General features: G+C 45.0%; 1 protein-coding gene across 3 annotated transcripts in view; it reads left to right on the plus strand.

The window, feature by feature from the left end:
- The window catches only part of LOC145363006 (sodium- and chloride-dependent taurine transporter-like), a 74,093-nt gene that overhangs the window by 17,050 nt on the left and 33,220 nt on the right, over positions 1–23,823 (plus strand). For all 3 annotated transcript variants that reach the window (XM_080218627.1, XM_080218625.1, XM_080218626.1), the window contains one exon: positions 23,150–23,284. In XM_080218627.1, the coding sequence (XP_080074753.1) occupies positions 23,150–23,284 (135 nt within the window). The remainder of the gene's footprint in view (positions 1–23,149; positions 23,285–23,823) is intronic.

Genomic DNA, 23,823 nt, shown 5'->3' on the forward strand with positions numbered 1-23,823 from the left:
AAATATTTTCCAAAAAGAACTCAGCACTGTTTACATGCCTTCATTGTCCTGTTCATTGGAAAGCTGGCTCAGGGAAACAAATAGTGAGATATCAGAAAGGTGGGAGTGGATGAAATTAAACCCCGCAGAATGAGGCTATTCAATCCATCTAATGCTAGTCCTTTGAGTGCTGCTCAATTCCACTGCCAGGGGGATTCAAACAAGGCCACTCCCCCTACCCCCGGCTCTCTCTCTCTTCCCTGATTCTAGGTTCAGTGACACTGGGTTCCAGTGATGTCTGCTACCTTCACTCAAACGTGACTGACACAACAGGCTTAGGCGCTATAAGTAACAATCCCTGATTGCTAACTGGAGGCTTGAGTGACGGGTCATTCTCTAGATGGGGAGGGAGCCTGTGCCTAGCCACTGCCAAGTCAGCAACTGGATACTCTCATCAGTTTTGGACTGAATGAGAGTTAAAGCAACAAGTTATTGGTCACTGCAACCCTGACCTCCTGACCATGTGTATGTGTGTGAGAGATTGTGTGTGTGACCGTGTGTGTTTTACTGTGTATCTGTGTGTGTGTGGCCATGCGAATGTCTGTGTGTGTGTGTGTGTGTGTGTGTGTGTGTGAGAGACCGTGTGTGACCGTGTATATGTCTGTGTGTATGTGTTACCCTGTGTGTGTGACTGTGTATATGTCTGTGTGTGTGTGTGAATGCTCGTTCAGCTGATTAACAATCTCTCCACCCAGAACCAGGGCAGCTGAAGGGGCAGTGAAATAATAAGACAGGTGGGATTCCACCGGGATGGTGGGATTCTACTGCAGGTTAATACAAGAAAAACACAATACACAAAATCACTTTTAGCTTTGTCCAGAGAAATGTGGAAACTCTCACCCATTTTTGCAAGTTTTTGCTGGGCCATTTTGGAATATTCGAGCAAAGGGAAAGCATGAGAGGATAACAGGGTGATACAGAATGGCAGTAATAGGGTGATATGGAATGGGGGTAACAGGGTGAAATGGAATGGGGGTAACAGGGTGATACGGAATGGGGGTAACAGGGTGATACGGAATGGGGGTAGCAGGGTGATACGGAATGGGGGTAGCAGGGTGATACGGAATGGGGGTAACAGGGTGATACGGATTGGGGGTAACAGGGTGATACGGATTGGGGGTAGCAGGGTGATACAGATTGGGGGTAACAGGGTGATACAGATTGGGGGTAACACGGTGATACGGATTGGGGGTAGCAGGGTGATACGGATTGGGGGTAGCAGGGTGATTATGGATTGGGGGTAGCAGGGTGATACGGATTAGGGGTAACAGGGTGATTAAAAAATGAGGTGACAGGGTGATACAGATTGGGGTAAGAGGGTGATACAGAATGAGAGTAACACAGTGATGCAGAATGGGGTATCAGGGTAAACACAGTAAGAATCTCATAACACCAGGTTAAAGTCCAACAGGTTTATTTGGTAGCCACTAGCTTTCGGGGCTTGCCCCTTCATCAGGTGAGTGGGGCGTTCTGATCACAATCAGGGCATATAAAGACACAAACTCAATTTAAAGAATACTAATTAGAATGCGAGTCTTTACAGCTAATCAAGTCTTAAAGGTGCAGACAATGTGAGCGGAGACAGCATTAAGCATAGGTTAAAGAGATGTGTATTGTCTCCAGACAGGACAGTAAGTGAGATGTTGCAAGCCCAGGCAAGTCATGGGGGTTACAAATAGGCACGGACATTCGGTCTCTGATCTTTGGGTAAGCGTTCTCCAACGCGGCCTTCATGGTACACAACAGCGCAGAGTCGCTGAGCAGAAACTGATAGCCAAGTTCTGCACACGTGAGGACGGCCTCTACCAGGATCTTGGGTTTATGTGACACGATCTGTAACCCCTATGACTTGCCCGGGCTTGCAACATCTCACGTACTGTCCTGTCTGGAGACAATACACATCTCTTTAACCTATGCTTAATGCTATCTCCACTCATATTGTCTCCACCTTTAAGACTTGATTAGCTGTCAAGAATCACATTCTAATCAGTATTCTGTAAACTGAGTGTGTGCCTTTATATGCCCTGTTTGTGATCAAAACTCCCCACTCACCTGATGAAGGGGCAGAGCCCCGAAAGCTAGTGGTGTTTGCTATTAAATGAACCTGTTGGACTTTAAGCTGGTGTTGTGAGACTTCTTACTGTGTTTACCCCAGTCCAACGCCTGCACCTCCACATTGTAACAGGGTAATATAGAATGGGGTAACAGCGTGATACAGAATGGGGTAGCAGCGTGACACAGAATGAGGTAGCAGCGTGACACAGAATGGGGTAGCAGCGTGACACAGAATGAGGTAGCAGCGTGATACAGAATGAGGTAACAGGGTGACACAGAACGGGGTGACAGCGTGATACAGAACGGGGTAACAGCGTGATACAGAATGGGTGTGCTGAGAGAGGGGATGTCAAGCTGTGAGAGGAAACTTCCTCCAGAGTTCCAGCAGCCAATCACAATTCAGTGAGAGCTGCTAGGAAGTGTGGGCATGGCTGCTGTGAGAGGATCTTTAAAATGTAACAGTGATGCACCACACAGTTGAATAGTCAGGCAGTGCTCACTGCCTGGGCTTGCTTTGGATGGGTGTTGTTACCAAAATGGTCACATTGCTAGCTGTAAGTGTTTTGGAAGAAGGGAGACAACAAATCTGAACAATTTTTGACTGCTTTGCTTGAAAAATTGCTCTGCCACTGGGAGCTGGTAGTCTAGGTGGAAAAGGAAGAACTTGGAGACACCCTGGTGTGTGTGTGTCTCCAGCCAGAACTGTTAAAGTCACTGATGAAGTCTGGCGCTTTTCATTTGAAACCATTTGGGATTGTGTACTGACGTGAGGATGGCAGGAGGAAGTGGCTTCACAGTGAGATAACTTGTTGGACTGGCACTCGCTCAAATATCAGCTTAACTGATAGCATGAGCCTGTAAAATGGAATGCAAACTGTTTGAAACACACTTTGCTGAAAGATCGAATCTCAGTCACAAAAAAAAACAAGCTCAAGATGGATGTGCTAAAGCATCTCTTCCTGCTTCAGCCCTGTTCCCACTGGGGCCCCCAACAGTCTAAGCTTCATCGCTGCTATTTCCCAACTACATGCTGCCCTCAGCAACACCACCCAAAGGCACAGTGGTGACACCCAGTTCTCCCTCAATGCCACCTCTGTCAAGCTCAGATTACAGAAAGAAGTTTCACAACACCAGGTTAAAATCCAACAGGTTTATTTGGTAGCAAAAGCCACAAGCTTTCGGAGCGCTGCCCCTTACTGAGGTGCATGGAAGTTCAAGTCACAAACAGGACATATAAAGACACAAACCCAATTTACAAAATAATGATTGGAATGCAAGTCTTTACAGGTAATCAAGTCTTAAAGGTACAGACAATGTGAGTGGAGGGAGCACTAAGCACAAATTAAAGAGGTGTGTATTGTCTCCAGTCAGGACAGTCAGTGAGATATTGCAAGTCCAGGCAGGTCGTGGGGGTTACAGATAGTGTGACATGAATCCAAAATCCCGGTTGAGGCCATCCTCATGTGTGCAGAACTTGGCTATCGGTCTCTGCTCAGCGACTCTGCGCTGTTCTGTGTCGTGAAGACCACCTTGGAGGACACTTATCCGAAGATCAGAGGCTGAATGCCTGTGACCGCTCCCACTCAGCTGACGAAGGGGCAGTGCTCCGAAAGTTACTAGCTTTTGCTACCAAATAAACCTGTTGGACTTTAACCTGGTGTTGTGAGACTTCGTTACTGTGTTTACCCCAGTCCAACACCGGCATCTCCACGTCAAGGCTCAGAATAATCAGACCGCTCATTCCACATCCAGATGAGCAGAGAATTATGCCAATGTGTTCAGGCCCCATCACAAATTCCAATTCTACTCCCCTCCCTGCCAACAGGCCTCAGGCTAAAGCAGATCATTCAGAACCTTGGTGTCACCTTTGACCCTGAGGTGAGCTTCTGACCTCACATCCTTACCATTGCCATGAATGAGCTATTTCCATTTCCAATGTCACCTGATTCCTTCCTGCCTCAGCTTTTCTGCTCCTGAAATCCTCACCCATACCATTGGTTCCATTGGATGTGGCAATTTCAACACACACCTGGCCCAACTCCTACCCATCAGGTCAGCCAAAACTCTCCTGACTGTGTCCTAATCAGAGGTGGACTTACACCTTTTGGGGGGCCCAACAATCTACCTTCATGCTGGACACACTCCCCGCACCCCCCCGCCCCCCCCCCCCCCCCCCCGCCTTGGCATCACATCCCAACCCTGATGTGGCAATCAAGTCCTGCCCACCAGTGATACCAAGCTCCGCCTCAAATAACATCAAGCCCCGCCCCAAAAGACATAATTGTTCTCCTGACCTTGCCCACCCTCTGCTCACACAATTCAAGCCACAAAAATACAGAAAAGTTCACAAATCATCACTAGCTGCTTTGTAACATGAAAACAAGCCTGTGATCGATGAATTCAAATCCAAGCCTGCCTGTTGTCAGCATGACAGTAGGGATGGTCAATATTGCAATCTCTGTATCTTGAATCAAGCAAACATGGAACTGGTTGATGAGCAACGAGATGGAAAGCTCAGCTGATGATGTGACTGCAGCATAGCTCAGACTAGTGCGGGACAGATTGAAAAAGTCCAGTGCAGGAGCAAGAACCCCAATAGTACAGTGAGTCCAAGTCCAATATCAGTAGCTTTGCTGGCATCTGTCTGACAGGATTCCTTTCTTTGTCCAGAAGAGACTTTCTGAAGGCCAGTATTGAGAGCGATGGAGGCTGGCAGTAACTCACTCGTTATAACTGTCCACAAGTGACTGCCAGGATATCAGACCAGCAAATAGTGGCCCCATTTAAAGAAGCCAATATGGAAGAGGAACATATTAACATTTTCTTCCTTCATCAGTTGTTTGCAATTCATGTCAGTTTAGAAAGCTTTTTTTGACATTTTATCTTCACAAAATTATCAACAACATCATCATAAAGAACATTCACTGGAAGCAGTTATGACAGGTATTGTTATTTTCAGAATATTTTCCACATTTGGCAAGGTTGCCTGCAAACCATTGGGTACAAGTTTGTACAAATCAGCTGGTGATCTCAAAGGACAGAGCTCATTATTGTCGATTAAATGAATGGTCTCATTTCAGCATCAAAGAAGATGTGTCTATATCTGCCCCACAGAATTCACTTAATTTTTTTTACTGTAATTGGTTTTAGCATTCTCATTCAAACTCTTGTTGAAAAGATACAAAATAAATCAACAATTTTCTTCAGAGATTCACTTCTACTCTGCAGTTACACCATTATTGAGTCACAAATAACATTGGCAGCAGCAATGATGATCTTCTCTTTCTCTTCTAAAATGATTTTATTGTCTCTAGTTTCATCAAAACAAACTCCCTGCGATTTGTGCACTTTTCATCAGAGGGACCTGTATTTTTTGTTGGTTAGGGTCTCTGCTTCCACTGAGATGTAGTCATTTAGAATTTCCATGACAAAACTTCCAGCTAAGGCTAATTGTGGAGAACTTACTGAAGTTGTATCAAAATTTTGCAGTGATTTGCTGATGGCATTGATTCTTTGAATTAAACAGTTCCACAAAATAGTAAAAATAGCAATATCATACTTTTCGATCTTCTCTGCTAAGGATTTTGCTTCAGCTTTCACACACGGTTTTTCTGAATTTGATGCAGCTATGTCTGATAAGCATTTCTTTATATTGACAGTTCAGTTTCAAAACCAAAACAACATCTGCGTGAGTGGACCACCTGGTATCTCAAATTCTTTTGACCATCAAAATGTTTTCCATGCATCTGCTCCAAGCATGATTGTAGCATATTCATCAAAGTTAGGAAACCAAAGAAAAAAGCATAGAGATTTTGAACAAAGTCATAGAAATGTACAGCTCTCCCACGGGATTCAGCTGCAGCATTGCAGATTAAATTCAAGAAGTAACTGAAACATGGGATGCATAGTGCCACACAGGCTTGCACAGAATATGGCCTCGGTCTTGTCCTTTGTTTCCCAGTCCTCCTCAGCCTTTGCTGGGTTCATGCTGTCCCTGCTCATTCAACAATCTCTGGCTCACTGGCTGCCTGGCCTCCTTACCTTGCCCTCGGCTCATTGCCCACTGGCCTTGCTGCTGGCCTGGTGGAGTCGCCCCGCTGTTCTCCTCAACAACCGCTGGTGCCTCCTCAGCTCTCACACCTCACCTCTGCTCAACAAAGACCTCAGGAAATGTGCTCACTCATTCACTGGTTGCCTGACCTTCAGTTCATTGCCCACCAGCCCACTCAGCCCTGCTACACTTGTGAAGTTGTCCTGTTGCTCCCCTGAATGACTGCTGGCTCCTTCTTGGCCCTTGCATCCGAAGGAGCTCATTGCTGGTTCAAGCTGCTGTGGCCTCCTTAGACCCCTCAGGGTCTCCACCAATCAGAGCCCAATGTTGCTGATAGGTTGATTTCCTATCAGGCAGGAAATGGAGTCACCCCACTGATCGGGTCCCTGCATGCTGCACTGTAACTGCTCAGTTATCATCTCTCCCATTTGCTGGTCTACATAGGCCACTGGTTAAGCTGCACTTCAATTATAAAATTCTCATCCCTGCTTTTAAATCCCTCCATGGCCTACCTTCTCCCTAGCACCGTAATCCCTTTCAGCCTCTGAGCTGTTTCACCAGATGTGTCACTGATGGTGTGAGTCTTTCCAGGAGCTGCTGCAGTAATGTTGATGCCCACAGTCTCATCAAATGGAATTAATGGGTCATTGTGTGTGTTCTGGAATATTTATGAGTGAGGTTGTTCTCTGGATCTTGATGTTTACAGCCTTACATTAACAAACTGCCTTCACGACATTCTGAAGGAGCTGGCTCCTGGATTTACAGTGAGGTTTCTCTGGATTATCACTGAAACTGGTGAAGTGTGTGCTGAGTTCACATCTTACACAAAACACAGAAACACAAGAAATAGGAGCAGGAGTTGGCCAACCCCTTTGAGCTTGCTCCACCATTCAGTAAAATCATGGCTGATTTATGCCAGCCTCAGCTCCTTTCCTGTGCCATTTCATAGCCCTCTATTCCTCAATCGATCAGACATGTATCCACCTCCACTTTAAATATTTCTAATGATCCAGCAAGGTACCCGGGTGGGCAGAGTGCCTGGGTGGTTGGGGTGACTGGGTTGTCTTGCGCTTCTTTCACTCTAGCTCTTGGGTTCAGCTTGATCTAAGTCATCTATCCATGTTGTATTCAATTGTTCAGTTATTTGGTGTTTGATTATGTGTGCCTGTTGACTGTGTCATGAACTATGAGCCAAGTCTGGGTGAAGTTACAGAGAGAAAGAGAAACTAAAAATAAACCAGAAACTTGAGGCTGCAGACATGCGAGAAAGCATTGTGAATAAAACTACTATTTAGACATAAAAACTGGTGACATCACTACATATCTCCACAGTGAAAAACACAAGACATGCAGTTGTAGGTACACCCACAGTGCTGTTAGGGAGGGAAGTTCTGGATTTTGACCCAGTGATGGTGAAGGGACGGAGATATGGTTCCAAGTCAGGATAGTGAGTGAGTTGGAGGGGAACTTGCAAGTGGTGCTGTTCCCCAGGTATCTGTTGCCCTTGTTGGGCCGAAGGGCCTGTTTCCCGTGCTGTGTTGTTCTTTGTTCTTGTCTTTTGAGGTAACAGAGATTGCAGGTTTGGAAAGTGTCATGGAAGGACCTTTGAGTTGCTGCAGTGCATCTTGTAGATGGTACACAAGGCTGCCACTGTGCATCAGTGGTGGAGGACACTTGCAGATGGAGTGCCAAACAAATGGGCTGCATTGTTCTGGATGGTCTTCATCTTCTGGTAGCCACTGGTTCATCCAGTTCAGTCAATCGTAACCTCCAGGATGTTGATAGTGGGGGATTCAGCGATGGTAATGCCATTGGATATCAAGGGGAGATGGTTAGGTTCCCTCTAGGTGACGATGGTCATTGCCTACTACTTGTTGTGGTATGAATGTTAATTGCCACTTGTCAGCCCAAGCCTGGATATTGTCCAGTTCTTGCTGCATTTGGACATGGATTCCTTCAGTATCTGAGGAGTTGGGAATGATTCTGAACATTGTGCAATCATCGGCGAACATCCCCATTTCTGACGTTATGATGAAGCAGCTGAAGATGGTTAGGCCTTGGACACAAATCCTGAGGAACTTCTGCAATGATATCCTGGAGCTGAGATGGTTGACCTGCAACCCCACCTCTTATCTACTTGGGATGAAGATAATTTGGCTCACAGAGGGTTGCAATTAGGCAGTTAATCAGGCTGTGAATCATTCCACTAATTTACTCTGTGCTCTAATGGGAGGTTGTGAAGATTCTTGATTATAGTGTGAATGAATCTTCCACTGGTCCTCCTGAAGTTCCAATCTATCTTAATTCAGGGGTCATTGGTAGAGAAGATTTTACGTTGATATTGTGACTCTTACCTTGTTCTCACACTGGCTGGAATTCTCCAACCTCGCATGTAGCTGGAATTCTCCAACCTCACCCGTAGCTGGAATTCTCCAACCTCGCACGTAGCTGGAATTCTCTGACCTCGCCTGCAGCTGGAATTCTCTGACCTCGCCCGTAGCTGGAATTCTCTGACCTCGCCCGTAGCTGGAACTCTCTGACCTCGCCCATAGCTGGAATTCTCCGAGCTCGCCCTTAGCTGGAATTCACCAGTGACTGAGCGCCAAATTCTCCGATCTCGCTGTCAGCGGCAGCGGAGATGTGAGGGAAGAGAATTCTGGCTCCTGACTCAAACTGAAGCAATTAGTCCTGCCTTGTTGCAGTGACTATGCTTGGAACCATATCTGCTCTGGAGCTGTCAGGAACTCAATGTTCATGGCGAGGGAACCCTTCAGGCTGGAAACTCCAACCCACAAGATCACAGGAGCAAGACTGTCAAAAATGATCAAAATAAGACAGAAAAACCAAAAACAAATATCTGATTGCAGAAAGGCCCTTGGTGGACCACGGATTAACAAGGGCTTAATGACGAATTAACAAGTGACAATGGATTAGCAAGGGATTAGCGAGGGATTCTGGATCAGTGAGGATTGACAAGGAATTGGGTTTAATGAGGGATTGGGATTGATGAGGGATTGGGGATTCGGAAGGGATTAGGGATTAGCAAGGAACCCAAATTGACAAGGGAGTGCAGACTAAAGAGAAATTAGGATTGATGAGGTATTGGGAATTAGCGAGGCACTGGAGATAGACAAGGGATTAGGAATTAGCTAGACACCTGGATTAATGAAGGACTGCAGATTGACAAGGGATTGGGGACATGGGGAAAGATTCAAGGTCGGCCACTGCTGCTGAAGTGAAAAATCTGAGAGTGGAAACCGATTGTGCAAAATGAGAATTGACATGAGCCCTGGCACGGACAGTTCCTCAGTCTGTGACACCCCCAAAATGGAGTTAATATGCAGATCAGCCATGGTTGAATTGTCTTGAGGGGCTGAATGGTAGGCTGTTCCTGATGCATTGAGATTTCTAGGAATCGGAAAAATGTAAATGCGAGACCGTGTCTTTGCCATGATGAGAATGAGTCATGGTGGCGCAGTGACAATCATTGCGATTATATTTTCACCCTGTTTATATCCCATGAACAGCTTCTACCTCATCTGTTTACTCCACCCAACCAACGTCCAAAAGAAATAAATTCCATCCTTTGAGAAATTTGCTGCAGCAGTTCAGGTTTAGCGACGAGGATAATTTGGGAATTGCGACCAGTGTTGGCTTGGCATACTTTATTCTGTCTCCAATTCTATCTGTAAAACTTTACACCCACTGCCACCTCCACACTACCTCAGCGCAAACGTGTAAATTAACCCTGGGAACAGCCTGTCATGTTGCTCTGACGTACTTTCCACCTCTCTGCCTGCTCCCTCCCGCTGCCTGTCATTGTAATTCACTGTACAGTCCTTCACACTGATATGGCAAGGGTAAATGTTCTAAATATAGGACAGCACGTAGCCATCAGCCTCAGTAATAAAATCCATCGAGGGAGCTGAGCGGAGCTTGTTGATGCTTTCACTGATGTTCCAATCGAGCAGCTTGTGTTATAGCATCAGCCCCATCCCAGAAAAATACAGCCTCATTTGTTGTTGCTGTTGTTCCACTGATTGTTTTCTGACGAATGACTGATGATATTATATCCGCTCAATTCAACAACAAAATGTTTATCTAAAAGATGCCCATATATAGCCCTATCCTTTCACCCAGCAGCTCACGCACTTATGCACACACATTCTCAAATGCTCACTCACACTCAAACATGCATTCACTCACACTTGCTCATATTTACACCATGCACACACACACTCACAGACACACACACACACACATGCTCACATACACATACATGCTCTCACACACACGCTCACACACCCACACATGCACGCTCACACACACACACTCTCATACACGCTCACACACACACAGACACACACTCTCATACACACACACATACACGCTCACACACACATGCTCACATACACATACATGCTCACACACACATGCTCACACACCCACACATGCACGCTCACACACACACTCATACACACACACATACACGCTCACATACACACATGCTCACACATACATACACGCTCACAGACACACGCACATACACACTCACACACTCAAACACATACATGCACACACATGCTCACACACTCTTGCTCAAACACATACACACACACATGCTCACACACACACATGCTCACACACACACATGCTCACACACACACTCGCTCATACACTCACTCACACATATTCCCACACTCACAAATGCTCAGCCACACTCAAACACACACATGCTCACACTCACATATGTTCATTCATACACGCACCCATATACACACACACTCACATATCAAACACCTGAAGCTTCAATCTGGGCTGTTATCTGTGACAGATCTAGTATGTTGCAACTATTTTCTGATGCTGCTCATCGTCTAATGGATAACAGATCCACCCAATGTGTCGATCCAATTGAAGGCCAATAATGCAACATGTTCCCAGATTGCTCTTGCCTTGTGAGGATCCTGTCTGCCTCTCTTTCCTCTGAAGGTTCTTCTTATTAGTTACCTCTTTGGGTAAGTGTTTGTTCACCTAAAACAGCTAAAACATAAGAACTAGAAGCAGGAGGAGGCCATTCAGCCCCTCGAGCCTGCTCCACCATCCAATAAGATCAGGGCTGATCTCATCTCAGCCTCAGCTCCATTTTCCTGCCTGTTCACCATAGCCCTCCAAACCCATTACTCATTAAAGATCTGTCCACCTCTTTTTAAAATTTATTCAAAGTCCCAGCTCTGGGTAATGAATTCCACAGATTCATGACCTTGTGGATGAAATAATTTCTCCCAATCTCTGTTTTAAATCTGCCGTCCCTTATTCTAAAACTATACTTCTTGTTCTAGATTGCCCCACAAGAGGAAACATCCTCTCCACGTCTACTCTGTCAATTCCCTTCAGCATCTTATAGACCTCAATTAGATCTCCTCTCGTTCTTCTAACCTCCAGAGAGTATCGGCCTAAACTGCCCAATCTCGCTTCCTAAGGCAAACTCCTCATCCCTGGAATCAATCTAGTGAACCTCCTCTGAACCGCCTCCAATGCAACTACAGCCCTCCTCAAGTGAAGGGACCAAAAATGTGCACAATATTGAGTACCGTCTCACTAATTCTTTGTACAGGAGCAGTAACACTTCCCTACTTTTATACTCTATTCCTTTCTCAGTAAATGCCAAAATTGCATTTGCTTTATTTATTACCTGCTGCACCTGCTTACCAGTCTTCTGCGATTACTGCACAAGGACACCCAGATCTCTCTGCACCAAAGCACTCTGAAGTTTCTCCCCATTTGGATAGTAATTTGCCTTTGTACTTTCCCTACCAAAATGGATAACTTCACACTTATCCATGTTAACTCCATCTGGCACATTTTGCTCTATTCACTTAACCTATCCATATCATTTGTAAGTTTTGTATTTCATTATCACAACTTATTTTCCCACCTATTTTCATATCAGCTGTAAATTTGACTATTGTACATTCTATCCCTGAATCCAAGTCATTAATATAGACTGTAAATAGGTGGGGCCCTCAGTGTTTATTGGTTTATAGTGTTCCACTGCAGAAATATGGGATTGAGGACCTATAGATAACTCCCACCAGGAACTTCTTTCCTTTTCTATTTTTATTTTTATCCAGACTGATTCCACATCTTGATCTCCAGTGCTTAAGTCATTTCTTGCTACAGCACTGGTCCTTTCATTCACCAGCAAAATTAAATCACCTCCTTTTCCTTTCTCTCTATCCTTCTGAAATACTGAATACCCTTGGATATTCAACTCCCAAACCTGGTCTCCTTGTAACCACATCTCAGTAATTGTCACCCATTTGTCTCTATTTGCACAGTTAATTCATTTATTTATTTCCAAATGCTTTGTGTATTCAAATACAACCCCTTTATATTTGTTTTTTTTAACCTAATTTCTTCCTCTTGTATAAGTGCTTGGTGCAATATGACTTTCATATGATCTGTCACTCCCTGTTGCTTTCTGTTGACATTCAGACCCATCACCAGCCTGTACTCCTACCTACTCCTAATTTTCCACGCACCTGTTTGAATGTTCTTTGGACAGGTACTATTGTTAATCTGATGGTGCTTCAGTGAAGCACCTTGGAATAGAAACTAGAAGCAGGAGTAGGCCATTCGGCCCTTCAAGCCTGCTCTGCCTTTCACCTTGATCATGGCTGGCCAATAAATTCAGTGTCACGATCCCTCCCTTCCTCTCCCCATATCCCTTGATCCCTTTAGCCCCAAGAACTAAATCTAATTTCTTCTTGAAATCAGACAATGTTTTGGCCTCAACTACATTCTGTGGTAGCTAATTCCATACATTCAGCATCCCCTGGGTGAAGAAATTTCCCTTCACCTCAGTTCTAAAAGGTTTGCCCCTTATTCTCAAACTATGAGCCCTAGTTTTGGACTCGCGGAACTCCCAGGGGTGTTAATGTAGGTGCTGTATAAATGAAAGTAGCTGCTGAATTTATATTACACTGAGCTTCTTTCATGAATGGAAGAATAAAGGACATCATTTTATCAAATTTTTCATGTCTTCTGGACATTCTCGTTAAACTTGACAATCAGTTTACTGTTTATAACAATCAGTTACATAGAAAATCAGATAAACAACAAGCTAATTTGTTTTTGTGATGTTGATTGAGGGATAAGTGTATCCAGGACACCAGGGAAAACTTCCCTGTTCTTTGAAGTGGTACCATGGGATCTTTCACACCCGCACGAGAAGGGACATCTCCACAGATATGAGGTCTATAATCCAGGCATAATTCCGGTGCAGTTAGAGAGGGAACATTGTGCTGTTAGAGATGCTGCTTTCCAGAAAAGACATTAAACCGAGGCCCCCATCTGCCCTCCCCGATGGATGTGAAAGATCCCTGAGGCCACTCTCTGAAGTAGGGTATGGGAGGTGCTCCCCTTCCCTTCATCACTCTCTACTCCCACCCTCCCTGACATCCTGGACAATATTTACCTCTTTACCAATATAACAAAATCAAATTCTTGGCATATTCATTGTACAGCTGTTTGTGAGATCTTGCTGTGTGCACAATACTGTTATATTTGCTCCATTGCAACAGTGCAAATTCTTCCAAAGTAGTTAAGCGGCTGCAAAATGTACTGGGACATACCAGTGGCTGGGAACTGTGCTCCCGCTGTATAACTTTGTGTTGGTCGCTTTTATCTCCACACATAACTGACTGTTGAATCACTGTCAGTCTCCCTGGACCCTGCAATAAGCTAGGTGGATTTGCAGAAGTCTCCCTCTCTCTCCAACAACTGTTAACAATATGTAGTTTAATCAAGCAGTCCTTTTCCAGATCCTGGGGGTACGTAAGATTGAAAATATATTTTGCCTATTAAAGTGCAAACACCCATCACTCTCCTGTACTCCCTGATCTCCAGTGACTCCCAATCCACCAAAACCACCATTTTAAACTTCCCATCCAAAGGCTTCCCTCCACGCTCCTCCCCCCACCCCCCAACACCCCCGGCCACAACTCTTTTGAGATCTCTGCACTCCTCTAATTCTAGTCTCTTAAACACGTGGCTGAGGAGCTGGTGTACGGGACAGCGTTTCCGATTCTTGGACCATTGGGACCTCTTCTGGGGTAGGTGGGAGCTGTACAAGAGAGACGGGTTACTCCTAAACTACAAGGGGACCAAGATACTTGCAGAGGTTTGCTAGTGTTATTGGGGAGGGTTTAAACTACATTTGCAGGGGGGTGGGAGCTGGAGTGCTAGAGCAGATAGTGGAGTGGGGATAAAAAGACAGGTTAGTTCATGCAAAATCACAAATGGAAGGTTTGAGTGTAGTGGAAACAATCTTTTGAGGTGTGTCTGTTTCAATGCCAGGAGTATTGTGGGGAAGGCAGATGAGCTGAAGACGTGGATTGACACGTGGAAATATGACATTATAGCCATTAATGAAACTTGGCTACAGGAGGGGCAGGACTGGCAGCTCAATGTTCCAGGGTTCCAATGTTTCAGGACTGATAGAGGCAGAGGGATAAAACGCTGGGGGGGGGTGGCGTTGTTGGTCAGGGAAAATGTTACAGTGGTACTCAGGCAGGATAGTTTAGGGAGCTTGTCTACAGAGGCCCTATGGGTGGAGCTGAGAAACAGGAAAGGTATGACCACATTAATGGAGTTGTATTATAGACCACCAAATAGTCAGAGGGAATTGGAGGAGCAAATCAGCAGGGAGATAGCTGACACCTGCAAGAAACACAAAGTTGTGTTGGTAGGGGATTTTATTTTTCCACATATAGATTGGGACTCAAATACTGTTAAAGGTTTAGACAGGGTAGAGTTTGTAAAATGTGTTCAAGAGAATTTTCTACATCAGTATCTAGAGGTGCCAACTAGAGAGGTTGGGATATTGGACCTCCGATTGGGAAATGAGTTAGGACAGGTGGTGGCTGTGAGTGTGAGGGAACACTTTGGATCCAGTGATCATAATGCCATTAGTTTCAACCTGATCATGGTTAAGGATAGATCTGGTCCTCGGGTTGAAGTTCTGAACTGGAAAAAGGCCAAATTTGATGAAATGAGAAGGGATCTGGGGAGTGTGGATTGGCACAGGCTGTTCTCTGGTAAGGATGTAAATGGAAAGTGGGAGGCCTTCAGAGAAGAAATTTTGAGAGTACAGAGTTTGTATGTTCCTGTCAGGATTAAAGGCAAAGTAAATAGGAATAAGGAACCTTGGTTCTCGAGGGAGATTGTAACACTGGTTAAGAGGAAGAGAGAGTTGTGTGAAAGGTACAAGCAGCAAGGAACAGATCAGATGCTCGAGGAGTATAAAAAGTGCAAGAAGCTACTTAAGAGGGAAATCAGGAGGGCTAAAAGAAGACATGAGGTTGCTTTGGCAGACAGAGTGAAGGAAAATCCAAAGAGCTTCTATAGGTATGTTAGGAGCAAAAGGATAGTGAGGGATAAAATTGGTCCTCTTGAAGACAAGAGTGGTAGACTGTGTATGGAACCAAAAGAGATGGGGGAGATACTAAATGGGTTTTTTGCATCCGTATTTACTGAGGAAACGGGCATGGAGTCTATGGAAATAGGGCAAACAAGTAGGGAGGTCATGGAACCTTTACAGATTAAAGAGGAGGAGGTGCTGGCTGTCTTGAGGCAAATCAGAGTGGATAAATCCCCAGGTCCAGACAGGGTATTCCCACAGATCTTGAGGAAGGCTGGTAGTGAACTTGCAGGGGCCCTGGCAGACATATTTAAAATGTCAGTATGCACGGGGGAGGTGCCAGATGATTGGAGGGTGGCTCATGTTGTTCCGTTGTTCAAAAAAGGTTCCAAAAGAAATCCAGGAAATTACAGGCCAGTAAGTTTGACGTCGGTGGTGGGCAAGTTATTGGAAGGTGTGATAAGGGATAGGATCTACTTATTAGGGAGAGTCAACACGGCTTTGTGCGTGGTAGGTCATGTTTGACCAATCTATTAGAGTTTTTCGAGGAGGTTACCAGGAAAGTGGATGAAAGAAAGGCGGTGGATGTTGTCTACCTGGATTTTAGCAAAGCCTTTGATAAGGTCCCTCATGGGAGGTCAGTTAGGAAGGTTCAGTCGCTAGGTATACATAGGGAGGTAGTAAATTGGATTAGACACTGGCTGAATGGAAGAAGCCAGAGAGTGGTTGTGGAGGATTGCTTCTCTGAGTGGAGGCTTGTGACTAGTGGTCTGCCGCAGGGATCAGTGTTGGGTCCATTGTTGTTTGCCATCTACAACAATGATCTGGATGATAATGTGGTAAATTGGATCAGCAAATTTGCTGAGGATACAAAGATCGGAGGGGTACTGGACAGTGAGGAAGGTTTTCAAAGCTTGCAGAGGGATTTGGACCAACTAGAAAAATGGGCTGAAAAATGGCAAATGGAATTTAACGCAGACAAATGTGAGGTATTGCACTTGGAAGGACAAACCAAAGTAGAACGCACAAGGTAAATGGTAGGACTCTGAAGACTGCAGATGAACAGAGGGATCTGGGAATACAGGTACAGAATTCCCTAAAAGTGACGTCACAGGTGGATAGGGTCGTAAAGAGTGCTTTTGGTACATTGGCCTTCATAAATAGGAGTATCGAGTATGAAAGTTGGAGTGTCATGGTAAGGTTATATAAGGCATTGGTGAGGCCGAATTTAGAGTATTGTGTACCGTTTTAGTCACCTAGTTACAGGAAGGATGTAAATAAGGTTGAAAGAGTGCAGACAAGGTTCAAGAGGATGTTGCCGGGACTTGAGAAGCTGAGTTACAGAGACAGATTAAATAGGTTAGGACTTTATTCCCTGGAGCATAGAAGAATGAGGGGTGATTTGATAGAGGTGTATAAGATTTTGATGGCTATAGATAGAGTGAATGCAAGCAGGCTTTTTTCCACTGAGGCTAGGGGAGAAAAAACCAGAGGGCATGGGTTAAGGGTGAAAGGAGAAAAGTTTAAAGGGAATATTAGGGGGGGCTTCTTCACGCAGAGAGTGGTGGGAGTGTGGAATGAGCTGCCAGATAAAGTGGTAAATGCAGGGTCACTTTTAACATGTAAGAAAAACTTGGACGGGTACATGGACGAGAGGGGTGTGGAGGGATATGGTTCAAGTGCAGGTCAGTGGGACTAGGCAAAAAATGGTTTGGCAGAGACAAGAAGGGCCAAAAGGCCTGTTTCTGAGCTGTGAATTTTCTATGGTTCTACGTCTGATTTTAAATGCTAAACCATTGACGGCCATATGTTCAGCTGCCTGTGTCCCAATTCTGGAATTCCCTCTGCAAAGCTCTCTGACTCTCCCTTCCTTTAAGATGTTCCTTAACACCTTCCTCTCTGAGCAAGCTTTTGGTTGCGTGTCCTGTGACTGTGTCAATTTTCTGTTTGATAACACCCCTGCCAATCACCTTGGGCCATTCTTACCATGTGAAAGGCTCTCAGTCAATGCTGAACAGCCTAGACTAGTGTCCAGTGGGCCTCACTCAGAGCCTAGATGGACCGTGTATGACCCCTGGGCCGTGGGTTGCCCTATGACTCTTTTAAGGCGCTCCTTTAAAAATCTACTTCAAGCTGCCAGTCCCCCTGCCCTTGTGTGATTCACTGCCAGGTTTATGATCTTGTGAAGCAACTTGGATGACGAACAGCACGATATAAAGACAATCCCTGATTTACTGCAGTGACCTGGCCTCTTCCCTGTCAGCAGAAGCTGGAGATTTCACAGCTTTGGTATTCTTTGGGTTCACACCTTTGATATTTTCAGCCTGATTGTGATTGACCAAAACACACCCTGATTCCCATCGGATAAAACACACCCTGATTCCCTTTGGATAAAACACAGCTTGATTCTGATTGCCATGATGTGGAGATGCCGGCGTTGGACTGGGGTGGGCACAGTAAGAAGTCTCACAACACCAGGTTAAAGGCCAACAGATTTATTTGGAATCAAAGGCTTTCAGAGTGCTGCACCTTCCCCAGGTGAGTGAATGATGAAGGAGCAGCACTCCGAAAGCTCGTGATTTTAAATAAACATGTTGGCCTTTAACCTGGTGCCAAACCATTTTTTGCCTAGTCCCACTGACCTGCACTTGAACCATATCCTTCCACACCCCTCTCGTCCATGTACCCGTCCAAGTTTTTCTTACATGTTAAAAGTGACCCTGCATTTACCACTTTATCTGGCAGCTCATTCCACACTCCCACCACTCTCTGCGTGAAGAAGCCCCCCCTAATATTCCCTTTAAACTTTTCTCCTTTCACCCTTAACCCATGCCCTCTGGTTTTTTCTCCCCTAGCCTCAGTGGAAAAAAGCCTGCTTGCATTCATTCTATCTATAGCCATCAAAATCTTATACACCTCTATCAAATCACCCCTCATTCTTCTACGCTCCAGGGAATAAAGTCCTAACCTATTTAATCTGTCTCTGTAACTCAGCTTCTCAAGTCCCGGCAACATCCTCTTGAACCTTGTCTGCACTCTTTCAACCTTATTTACATCCCTCCTGTAACTAGGTGACCAAAACTAGTGTTGTAACTCTCTTTGGATAAAACACAGCCTGATTTTGATTGGACAAATCACAGCTTGATTCCTATTGGACAAAGCACAGGAATGGCAGCGGAGAAGGAATTTTGCTCTGACTGACCAGAATGTGCACTCGGTTCCTTCAAATTATTGGCAGTGCCTCGAGGAACACACTTTCGGTGTGGAAAGAATCTTGGGGGCAATGACAGGAACTCTCAGCTTCTGTGTCGACTTCTCCAGTTACAAGTTCCAGCTTCAAAAGACAAATAAATAAAATATACCTCAATGTCAGAGACCATTCTGATTTAGTCCCAAACATCAGAAATCCCGTCTTCTGTGCAGCTAAACAAATCCTCCACAGCCTCACATGGAATATCTTAGCGGTGAGAGGAAAGTTTCACCAAATTATTAAGGAAATTTCTTATAGTCAATCCCTGATTTGTGAAAATAATGGGAATAATGGGGGCACCTTGCCATGGAGATCCAGAGCAGATCCAGGGTGGACTGTTAGCACAAAACCAGCTTTAACTCAACCCTTAGATTAGGGAAAATAAAAACGGGCAAGATTCCTACCCCCTCACCCCCAAATTACTGCTCGCTGACCTACACTTCCTTCCAGCCCAATAACAGCTCGATTTTAAAATTCTCATCCGTGTTTTCAAATCTTTTCATGGCCTCACCTCTCCTGCCCTATCTCTGGAATCTCCTCCAGCCTCACAATCTTCTGTGCTTCTTCAATTCCAGCATCTTGACCATCCTGATTTTAATCCTTCCATGATGTGGATATGCCAGCGTTGGACTGGGGTAAACACAGTAAAAAGTCTGACAACACCAGGTTTAAGTCCAACTGATTTATTTGATAGTACACTCACTATCAAACAAATCGGTTGGACTTAAACCTGGTATTGTTAGACTTTTTACTGTGTTTAATCCTTCCATCAGTGGTGGCCATGCCTTCAGCTGTCTAGAGGCCCTCAGCTCTGGAATTCTTTGCCTAAAACTCTCCGCCTCCCTCTGTCCTGCTTCCCCCTTTTCACTTAGAGGGTGATAGGAATCTGGAATGCACTGCCTGGGAGGCTGGAAACCTTACAACCTTTAAAAAATATTTGGATGAGATCTTGAAATATCATAACATTCCAGGATTTGGGACAAGTGCAGGATAATGGGATTAATGTGACTTTAGCGGTAGTTATTTTTGGTGCAGACTTGATGGACTGAAGAGCCTTTTCTGCACTGTATGATTCTATGGCCAGAATTTTACTGTCCTGTCTGCCACGGGAATCAGAGTGGGTGAGGGGCGGACAGTGGCAAGGTCCACTGACCTGGGGTGGGATTTTATGATTTCAGCCTCAGCGAGGACATGAAATCCAACTCTATGACTCTTTTAAGGCGCTCCTTAAAAAATCTACTTCAAGCTGCCAGTCCCCCTGCCCTTGTGTGATTCACTGCCAGATTTATGATCTTGTGAAGCAACTTGGATGACGAACAGCACGATATAAAGACAATCCCTGATTTACTGCAGTGACCTGGCCTCTTCCCTGTCAACAGAAGCTGGAGATTTCACAGGCTGGGAATAAGCGACAGGAATCTCACTCCCATAACCAGCCACTCACCTAGTCAGGGCCTCTTCTCCTTCATGTACCTGAGCTATGGCCTTTCAGGGAGAGTAAGACAATCAGGAAAAGCCCACTGCCTACAGCAGACCCTAGAAATAATGCAGCTGGAGGCATGTGAGGAGAGATACCTTCATAGAGTCATAGAGGTTTACAGCATGGAAACAGGCCCTTCAGCCCAACTACTTGTCCATGCTGCCCAGTTTTTACCACTAAGGTAATCCCAATTGTCCGTATTTAGCCCCATCCGTCTATACCCATCTTACCCATGTAACTATCTAAATGCTTTTTAAAAGACAAAATTATAGCCGCCTCTACTAATACCTCTGGCAGCTCGTTCCAGACACTTACCACCCTCTGAGTGAAAAAATTGCTCCCCCCCCGCCCCCCCAAGCACTTTTGTATCTCTCCCTTCTTAAACCTATGCCCTCTAGTTTTAGACTCCTGTACCTTTGGGAAATGATATTGACCATCTAGCTGATCTATGCCCCTCATTATTTTATAGACCTCTATAAGATCACCCTTAAGCTTCCTACACTCCAGAGAAAAAGCTCCCAGTCTATCCAGCCTCGCCTTATAACTCAAACCATCAAGTCCCAAAAGCATCCTAGTAAATCTTTTCTGCACTCTTTGTAGTTTAATAATATCCTTTCTATAATAGGGTGGCCAGAGTTGTACACAGTATTCCAAGTGTGGCCTGACTAATGTCTTGTACAACTTTAACAAGATGTCCCAACTCCTGTATTCAATGTTCTGACTAATGAAACCAAGCATGCTGAATGAATGCCTTCCCCACCAGTGACTCCACTTTCACAGCTCTACTTCTGGATCTTCTTGTTCTATAACTCTCCCAATACCCTATCATTAACTTGAATAGGTCCGCCCTGATTTGATTGTGCTCCTCCATCCAAGCCCCTAATACAATGGCTGTCCCAGCCAATGTTGGTAAAGTTAAAGTCCCCTACTATTACCACCCTATTTTTCTTGCAGCTATGTGTAAGCTCCTTACATATTTGCTCCTCAATTTCCCGCTGCCTATTTGGGGACCTGTAGTACAACCCTATCAAAGTGATCCCTCCCTTCTTATTTCTCAGTTCTACCCATATAGACTTGTGGGTGAACCCTCGGATATATCCCCTCTCAGTATTGCTGTGACATTCTCTCTAATCAAAAATGCAACTTCCCCCGATAATAAATAAAAGCAAATTACTGCGGATGCTGGAATCTGAAACCAAAAGAGAAAATGCTGGAAAATCTCAGCAGGTCTGACAGCATCTGTGAGGAGAAAAAGCTGACTTTTCGAGTCCAGATGACCCTTTGTCAAGGCTTCTTTTTTGGTTTCATGCAACTCCCTCTCTTTTACCTCTTGTTTTATCTTTCCTGTAGCATTCGAACCCTGGAACATTGAGCTGCCAGTCTTGCCCCCTCCACTTCACTCCTTCACTTCACACACAGCCCCAATTTTCACAAAGAAATTCCATGCATTGTCTGTTTCTTCTGAATTAAATCTCATTTTTGTAAAAAAAAGTGATACATCTTCTGAGAAAATTTTCCTAATGGAAATGATGAATGTCGAAATGAAGACAATTGTTGGAGGCTGCTCCTTGGGAGTGTTATGACCCTGGGTTCATAGCTAGATTATAAAGCTCTGGTGGTGCAAACTGAGTCATCGGTATTTATATAAAGTACTTACTCAACCTTTACATTAATAAACCCAAGGTTAAATTTATCAGAAAACAAATTATAGTTTATTTATATATCTCAGGGAAAAATGTTAATGCTGGTAATGTCATGCAGTTCAGGTAGCATGTGTGGCATTTTTGCAACCCTTGGTTGGTATCAGTGATATGGCTAAGGCAAAAAATTTGGCGCCAGCCATCAAGAAGAACACAAACTTGTGCCGTCAACAGCAAACCCTGTTTTAAAAACAAACAATAAAAAGTCTCCAATGTCTCCTCTCTTTATCTGAAGCAGCCTGGAGTTGGAGGAGTGGGGGTGGGGAGGCGGCTGTCATGAACTCAGGCCCTTGGATGTCAGTGGGATGTTCAGCTGCTCAACATCCCAGCCGCTGTAGCCCTTTCTCCTCCACACCCACCCCGCTCCTCTCCCTTCCCCCCCAAGGCTCTAATCCTTGGCCAGGCAGCACTGATTGAGCACTAATGGAACTAGAGAACATTTAATGGCTCAGATCAGGGATCAAGTGTCTTCAGTGGCACAATGGCTTAGTCTCTTTTCAGTCAGTGATGCTGTGAGCCAGCTGGTTCTCAGCTCAGTCTCTCCCTGCTCAACAGTGAGGTTAGCATTCTAGTCAGAATCAAGAATAAAGGACCTATTGATCCCTGGACCAGCTGCCATACTAGTGTGGTACAGAGGGCAAGGGGTGATTGTGACTTCCAAACACAGCACCCCCTGTAGGACTGGATACAACACTGCTCCTGAAATCCACAAACAGCACCCCCTGTAGAACTGGAAGCAGTGTCCCCCCCCCTACCCCGCTCCTGGCACCCACACACAGTGCTCCCTGTAGGACTGGAGACAGTATATACCGTGACCTCCAAACACAGTGCCCCCTGCAGGACTGGAAGCAGTATAGACCCTGACCTCCATGCACAGTGTCCCCTGTAGGATTGGAGGCAGTATAGCTCCTGATCTTGATGCACAGTGCTGCCTGTTGGACTGGAAGCAGTATAGATCCTGACAGCCACACAGCACCGTCTTTAGGATTGGGGGCCGCACCACTCCTGACATCAGCATGATTCTCTTCCTGAGACCCAATCAGCACTTGGTAGTCTGATTTCACAATTTTAGCATTAAAAAAACAAAGTTTTTTTTTCTGTGAGGATATCAGTTCCCTTGCTTAATATGTCTGAATGTTTTTTCTCCATGCAGGTGCTTTTCTTATCCCATATTTTATCTTCCTGATTGGTGGAGGTCTGCCTGTGTTCTTCCTGGAGGTAGCACTGGGTCAGTACACTTCCCAAGGGGGCATCACCTGTTGGGAGAAACTCTGTCCCATATTCTCTGGTAAGTGGCAACACTCAATGTAACCACGAGGCTAATGTCCTTCAGGGCTGAGGGAGAGAATCGAAAGGGAGGCAGAGGGAGCGTAGCTAAGAAAATGTTCAGAACGGATGGATAGATTTGCTTCTTTGCCAAGGGTAGTAAGGGGCTTGGAATTAAGGTGTAGATCAGTCATGATCTGATCAAATGCCCAGACAGGCTTGAGGGGCTAAAGGGCCTCCTTTTCCTGTCTTCCTATGATTGAGAAAATGAAGAGGGAAATGAAGGAAAATTGTAGCCAAGATGTGATTAAGGCAGTAATGGTTCAAGCTCACAAACCTGGTCCTGAGTTGCTGTAAACATTCGAATTGAACACAATGAAGAGTATTAGTACAAAGAGTAAATAACTGCCCCACCCAATCAAATTGATCCCACCCCCAAATCAGTTGAGTTTTTCAAATTTAGAATCTTAGAATCCTATAGTGCAGGAGGGTATTCAGTCCTTCGAGCCTACACCAAACACAAACCCACCAGGTCCCATCTCTGTAACCCCTACCCTGCTA

The sequence above is a fragment of the Carcharhinus amblyrhynchos genome, chromosome 3, assembly GCF_965287045.1.
Source record: "Carcharhinus amblyrhynchos chromosome 3, sCarAmb.v2.hapA, whole genome shotgun sequence".
In the NCBI taxonomy this organism is placed as follows: Eukaryota; Metazoa; Chordata; class Chondrichthyes; order Carcharhiniformes; family Carcharhinidae; genus Carcharhinus; species Carcharhinus amblyrhynchos.